The sequence below is a fragment of the Chrysochloris asiatica genome, unplaced genomic scaffold, assembly GCF_000296735.1.
Source record: "Chrysochloris asiatica unplaced genomic scaffold, ChrAsi1.0 scaffold00193, whole genome shotgun sequence".
Classification (NCBI taxonomy): Eukaryota; Metazoa; Chordata; class Mammalia; order Afrosoricida; family Chrysochloridae; genus Chrysochloris; species Chrysochloris asiatica.
Window position 1 is genome coordinate 5,464,731 of NW_006408711.1, and position 7,950 is coordinate 5,472,680.

General features: G+C 37.0%; 1 protein-coding gene across 1 annotated transcript in view; it reads left to right on the forward strand.

The window, feature by feature from the left end:
• The window catches only part of SLCO6A1 (solute carrier organic anion transporter family, member 6A1), a 179,856-nt gene extending 176,020 nt beyond the window's left edge, over nucleotides 1–3,836 (forward strand). The window contains exon 13 of the mRNA XM_006872318.1: nucleotides 3,691–3,836. Within this exon, the coding sequence (XP_006872380.1) occupies nucleotides 3,691–3,836 (146 nt within the window). The remainder of the gene's footprint in view (nucleotides 1–3,690) is intronic.
• The last annotated feature ends 4,114 nt before the right edge of the window (nucleotides 3,837–7,950 follow it).

Sequence of the window (7,950 nt, forward strand, 5' to 3'; positions counted from 1 at the left end):
CATGGTGTCTTAAAAAACAAAAAACAAAACCTGGTGATCTAATTTCAAAGGTCACACCCTTGAAAACTTGTTTTCAAGATGGCAAGAGCAAGATAGAGGAGTAGGCAAGTGCACTGTGCAGACCCTCTGCAACAACGACAAAGGAAACAAAGTGAAACAGATACAGGTGGTAATTCTGGAACCCTAAGCATCTTAGGTAGATCGAGTGCAGACAGGGAGAGGAAACTGAGCAGGAGAGGAGAGATAAGAGAGGGACAGGTCAGTTGTCAGCTGGCTTGGCTGCAATATGACTGTTTTGAGCTTTTACAGCAGTGTGGAGGCACAGAACATGTTCTGGGGGCTGGCAGGGAGAGAGATGCAGTTCTGCCTTGCTCCCTGTGGCCTCCTGGCAGGGAGGAACATGGCCAGTTCCCTTTCTTTGCCACCTCAGAACAAGTGACACTGCCTCCCACATAGCCTCTTCTCTGCCTAGGGTCAGGCACTGATCATACCACATCCACTGGTCTAGAGGCTCTTGAGTTTTGCCTCAATAGATTGTTTATTGCTGTTGTCTACTTAAGAGACATAGAAATTGTACCTATACATCCATGGGTACTTGTAGTTTCATGAAGTGGGGAAGTGCCATTACCCATTTCTGATAATTAACAATGATAAATAACAACCAACATCAGACAGACATGCACTGAACTATGTTATACAAAGACCAACCAGGGAGTGGGGTATACACTTCTAGTCTCTATGATACCCACCATAAGACAGATGGTGAGTGCCTAAGAACATATCAGCATATGATCATAAATAAAACATAGATATAATAATACCACAATATCTTGGAGACAAAAGACAGTTTTAACTTATATGAAGAAACAAGACAGAAAGGATCAACAAGAGACCAAAATATGAGGGTGAGTCAAAAGTTATCAGCATTCTGCTTATATTAAATTGCCTGTCCACATCCATGGCTGATGACAACATCGAGCATGCACATGAAATGATTCTGTCGAATAGATGAGTGACAGTGGATTATGTGGAAAATCATTAGCAAATCAACCATGGCTCTGCCTATGAAATAATCCACAATGCACTTGGGTTTCAAAAAGTTTGTACAAGATGGATACTGAAACAACTCACAGGACAGCATAAACAGAAGGGTTTGGACATCTGACAATGATACTCAAAAGAAGGTAAAAGTTTCTTTAAAAAAAAATTGTTACTGGTGTCCAGATATGGATTCATCCTCTATAAGCCTGAGAGCAAATGGCAGAGTATGGAATAGAAACATCCTCAATGACCAACCAAGAAAAAGTTCAAAAGTTAACCATCAGCTGGAATATTGATGCTTGTAATGTTCTGGGATTCTCAAGGGAAAATATCAAGAGAAAGGTTCAATAATCAACAATGCTCATTATAGTAAGATGCTCACTGAAGATCTGGAGCCAAAACTTTAGATTAAACAAAGAGGACTACTATCCAAGGGTATTGTAATCTTGCATGACAGTTCTCATCCACATATCTCTGTCCACACTCTTGACACTCTGTAAAAACTTCATTTTGAGGTGCTAAAGCATCCTCCCTATAGTCATGACCTTGCTCCATCAGATTTTCACCTGTTTGGTCCCCTGAAAACAGCCCAAGGACAAAGATTCACTTCTGATGAAGAAGTGAAGACAGTGGTACATTCATGGCTTGCAGCTCAGTCCAAAGCATGGTTTAATAAGGGAATATGAAAGATTCTTGACAGATGGGCAAAGTGTATTGAAAAGCAAGGTAATTATGTCAAAAAACTGAGTATTTGTCTTTTCTGAAAGTTGATTAAAATAAATTATACAACCAGAGTGCAGTTAATTTTGACTCACCCTCATATATAGTCAGAAAATATAATACAAAAGCCTGGTATTGGAACTACCTAATAAGAATTTAAAAGAATGATATTTAGGTACCTTTAACTGATTGAAAGAATGATTGAGAATGTTACTGATGAATGCAAGAAAAAACGCAGAAAAAACTCTTAGAAGAATCCAGAAAAAAATTACAAGAACAAACTGACAAAATAAATGAAAAATTGCAGATCATACAAATAGAAGTAGAAATCCAGATGATAAAAGTTAAGATTTATGTACATTGAAAGGACATTGAAAGTTAAGATTTATGTACATTGATAGTACATTGAAAGGACAGGGAAGTAGAAAAGAATCAGTGAAAAACTGAATTGGTGAGCTTGAAAAAAACCTCTCAATATTCCTCTGATAAAGAAACAAAAAATCTGAAGAAAGTCTAAGAATTATGTGGGACCCTATCAAGAAGAATAACTTGCATACAGCTGGGATTCCAGAACAGCAAGAGATGAAAATTGTCAAAGAATTGTTGGAGGAAAATTTTCCTAATATTATGAAGATGACAGGATATGTTTTCAAGAAATGGAATGAATTCCAAACAGCACAGACTCCAAAAGAAATTCACCAAAACATATTATAATCAAAACAAAGACAAAACAAAGGACCTTGAGAGTAGCTCAGGAAAATTAAATAAGGTACCTACAAAGGAGAGCTGCTAAGAAAAGGCTCTGCTATCTCCCCAGAAACAAAGCAGGCAAGAAGACAATGGTGTGACATATATAAAACTGTGAAAGAAAAAAAAAACTGTAAACCAAGAATCATATATCCAGCAAAACTGTCCCTTAAATATGATGGTAAAAAAAGACACTTACAGCTAAACATAAATTAAAAGAATATGTAAAAATCAGACTAGTCTTACAAAAAAATACTATAGGGATCTCTTTGGACAGAAAACAACAGCAAACAACAACCTGAGATTAACATATATGACAGAATTACCTAGAATTCAACCCAGATAGAGGAGTTGTTGTTGTTGTTAAGTGCTGTCGAGTCAATTCCAACCCATAGTAATCCTGGAGCAGCTGGTAAGCTTGAACCACAGCACCACACGGGGACTCCAGACAGAAAAGTAGCCAATTTAAAATAAATCCACAAGATTGAAAATAAATAACCAGAGTTATCAGTTTGCAACACCAAAACACCCTATAAATTCTATGTTAAAACATGGAATAGTGTAGTTAAGAACTTCCAAATGAGGAGAAAATTAAATAGATGTCAGGAATAAAAATAACTAAATTAACTCTGGTAGTGTAGTGGTTACGAATCGGGCTGCGAACCTTAAGGTCAGCAGTTCGAAACTACCAGCCGCTCCGCGGGAGAAAGATGAGGCTTTCTACTCCCGTAAAGACTTACACCCTTGGAAACCCTGTACAGGGTCGCTATGGGTCGGAACCAACTCGATGGCACTTCACAACAACAACAAATAAAAAATAGACCTAACTGTAATACTAAAACTAGACCAGGCCTTACCCCCTAACCCTAATACCTTAGTCCTAACCATAACCCTAACTCTACACAAAACCCTAGGCCTAGCCTAGAACTAGCCATAGTTCCAACCTTAACCCTAACCACTTACTTCTACCCCCACCCCCATTAAAGGAAACGGTATGGAAAAGTGGCACTCAGCACACATGTTGTCACCATAAGTCATAAATTACTCAACTGCAACTAACAACAACAACAGCATACATTCCACACACATAGACCTGTAAGCCTAATTTTAACACAAAAAATTATTCTAATTATGAGCTATAGTGTTTTCATGAAGAATTCACAATTGTTGCATTTCTCACAGGAACTATTCCTGGACCATTACTTATTAAAAAGGCAGGAGAAATGTCTTGTGCCTTTTATGGTACTGGAATTTGTGAACGCCCAAGAATTTGTCATCTCTATAACAAGACAAAAATGGTCAACTTATTGGTAGGGATATGTAAGTAGCATCTATTGAGAAATATGAATAAATAATATTGTTTAAAATATGTATGTTTCTAGAAAGTTAGAGTAATAATAAACTATAAGATATTATTTGTTGAATGATGATGCATGGAGGGGATTGTAATCATTGCAATGAAACAAAATATGATAGGATGAGTGTAAAGCTAGTGTTCTCCCATGTAAACTATCACCAAATTCACAATAAAAACTTTAAAATAAAGATATTTTGAACTATGTGATTAAATGCCGTCAAGTCAATGCCTACTCATAGTGACCTGGTATAGGGTTTCCCAGAAGTTGCTGGTGAATTTGAATAGCCAGCTTTGTGGTTCACAGTCCAGTGCTGATCCTACAGCACCACATAAAGAGTGCTATGAAATAAGCACGAATCTGACCTCTGACTCTTCCCAGGATAATCATCAAAGGTAATTATAAAGCCACAAAGACACTCAAGCATACAAAATACTTTAGAAACTAAAGTACTGTGATCACTTGCATTTGTTGAGACGTGTGATGATATGCCACTGGTATTTCATATGCCCACAGTATCAACTCATTGGGAATCTTCCTCTTTTTCTCTGATGCTCCATCTTACCAAACATGATATCCTTCTCTAGCGACTGGTCCCTTCTGACAATATGTCCAAAGTATGAGAGACAAACTTTGGCCATCTTGGCCTCCAAGAAGCACTCTGGCTGCACTTCTTCCAAAACTGATCTATTAGCCACTGATAATTTTTTGAATAGCAGTTGAACATTGATATACTACCAGAAGATATATCACTCAGATTGGAAGATACTCAGGATAAAACTGGGGAAGAGTTGCATCGTCAAAGTAGAGTCAACCTAACTGGCATGAATGCCGGCAAGCTTTTGGGACCTTCATTTGCTGATGTGCTATGATTCAAAATGAAAAGAAACAGCCAAAAATATCTATTAATAATCATAACATGCAATGTTTGAAGTATGAACCTAGGAAAATTGAAAGTCATCAAAAATTTTGCAAAAATTTTTGCAAAAATTAATGCAAAACATTTTTTTTGCAAAAATTAATGCAAAAAATTAATATCCTGGGCATTAATGAGCTGAAATGGATAAATATTGGCCATTTTAAATTGGATACTCGTGTGGTATACTACACTGGAAATAAGAAATTTAAGAGGAGTAGCATCACTTTATCATCATAAATAGCATTTCAAGATCTGTCCTGAAGTCAATGAAAGGGTAATACACATACAAGGAAGACAAGTTTATATGATTATCTCAAATTTACAAACCAACTATTAATGTTGTTGTTGTTGTTGTTAGGTGCCATCTAGTCGGTACCGACTCATAACAACCTTATGCACAGCAGAATGAAACACTGCCCGATCCTGGGCCAACCTCACTATTTATTGTTGCCACGCTACCGTACTACTAATGATAATGACATGGAAATTGAAGACTTTTACAAAATTCTGAAGTCTAAATGGATCAAACATATAATCAAGATGCACTGATAATTAATGCTTATTGAAATATGAAAGTTGGAAACAAAGTAGAAAGATCCATAGATGGAAAATATGGCATTAGTGATAGAAAGGGTTTCAGAGATCATATGGTAGAATTTTTGCAATGATGTATTCACTCCAAAGGACACTGTAGGATAGGCACTAGATTGCAAGCTACAAGGTCAGCAGTTCAAACCCACCAGTCACCTCTTGGAAACCCTTTACAGGGTTATTATGAGTCAGAACTAACTCCACGGCACTTAAACAAAACAAAAACCTTTTTTTTTCAGAAACATAAATGGTGACTTGAGATGTGGACATGACCAGATAGAATATATAGGAGTCAAATCAATTACATCTATGAAAAGAGATAATGGAGAAGCTCAATATCATCAGTCAGAAGAAAGCTGGGAACTGACTTCAGAATAGACTATCAGTTGCTCATATATGAGTTCAAGTTCATTCTACCAACATGAAAATGAATACACAAAACCAACATACAATCTTGAGTATATTCCACTGGAATTTAAAGACCATCTCAAAAATAGATTTGATGCATTGAACACCTACAGCTGAAGACCTGAGGAGTTATGGGATAACATCAAAGACATACATGAAAGAAACAAAAGGTTATAAAGAGAACAGGAAAGACAAAAGACCAAAATTGATGTCAAAAAGAACTCTAAAACTTGCTTTGAATGTAGAATATCTAAAACGAAAGGAAGAAAAGATGAAGTAAAAGGATGAAAATATTTCAAAGAGGCTTGAAAAGGCAAATAATTATTATAATGATATGTGCACAAACACCTAGAATTAGAAAACCGAAAGGAGGGAACACACTTGGCAAATATCAAATTGAAGAAAAAAATTCAAGTCTCAATTGCACTATTGAAGGATTCTGTGGCCCAAACTGCCAGCTGTTGTGCAGGAGAAAGATGAGGTTGTCTGCTCCCATAAAGATTTAAAGCCTCGGAAAAGCTTATTATGTTGTTGTTATGTGTCATCAAGTTGGTACTGACTCATAGTGACCCTATGCACAACAGAACAAAACATTGCCCAGTCCTGGGCCAACCTCACAATCATTGCTGCATCTGAGTCTATCACTGCCATCACTGTGCCAATCTGTCTCATTTGGGGTCTCCCTCTTTCTCTCTGACCCTCCACTTTACCAAACATGATATCCTTCTCAAGTGACTGGTCCTTCCAGCTAATATGTCTGAAGTATGAGAGACAAAGTTTGGCCATCCTGGCTTCCAAGGAGCACTCTATTCTGGTTGTACTTCTTCCAACACAGTTTTGTTTGTTCTTTTAGCAGTCCATGGCTCTTTTAAATTCTCCTCCAACACCATACTCAAATGCATCAATTATTCTACAGTCTTACTTATTCGCTGTCCAATTTTTGCATACATATAAGTTTATTGAAAATACCATGCCTTGAGTCATGTGTACCTTAGTTCTCAAACTAACATCTTTGCTCTTCAACACTTTAAAAATGTCTTGTGCAGAAGATTTACCTTATGCAATACATCATTTCATTTCTTGACTGCTGTTTCAATGAGTGTTGATTGTCGATCACAGCAAAATGAAGTCACTGACAACTTCAATTATTTTCTCCATTTGTATGGATGTTGTTTATTGGTCCAGTGGTGAGGATTTTTGGTTTTGTTACATAGAAGTCCAAACCATACTGAAGGCTGTGGCCTTTGAGCTTCGTCAGTATTTTAAGTCCTCTGCACTTTCAGCAAGCAAGGTTGTATCATCTACATATCACAGCTTGTTAATGAGTCTTCCTCCAATACTGATGCCATGTTTTCTTCATATAATCCAGCTTCACATATTATTTGCTCAGCATATAGATTGAATAAGCATGGTGAAAGAATACAACCCTGGCACATACCTTTCCTCATTTTAAAGCATTTGGTTGTCCCCTTTTCTGTTTGAAGAGCTTCAGCCTGACCCTGTATATGAGCAATTAATAATCTGTTCCATAGTCTGCCCCGGCCCTCTTTTAACTGATGGTATGAAGCTTTTCCATGGTCTCTTCCCATAGTTGTAGTCAATTTGACTTCTATGTATGTCATCTATATAGGACCAGCTTTGTCTTTCATGATGTTTAAAAGAGGTATTTGCAGTAGTCATTGGTCTTGAGAAATTCTATCTTGCATTCTCCAGCAGTGTTTCTATCACCAAGGCCATATTTTCCAACTAGAGATCCCTCCTCTTTGGTTAAATCCTTTGCTTTCCAATCACCAGTAATTGTCAATACATCTTGATTGCATGATTGATCAATTTCACACTGAAGAAGATGGTAAGATTCTTCAATTTCTTCATCACTGAAAGACAGTGTTATACTTCATGACTGATCTTGGTATGTCCTTTTTGATAATGGAAAACCCTACACAGGGTCACTATGAGTCAGAACCAACTCCATGACATACAACCACCATGGCCAAAATATTGAACAATATAGGAAGCATCTAGATGGAAGTGATACACAGTGCCACTACACCATAAATAATTGGTCAGCATTCACCCATTATAGAAGGTACCACAAGGTTGGTTTAAATCACAAAGTCTGTGGTTCAAATTCACCAGTCACTCCTTGGAAATTGTACATAGGGTTACTAT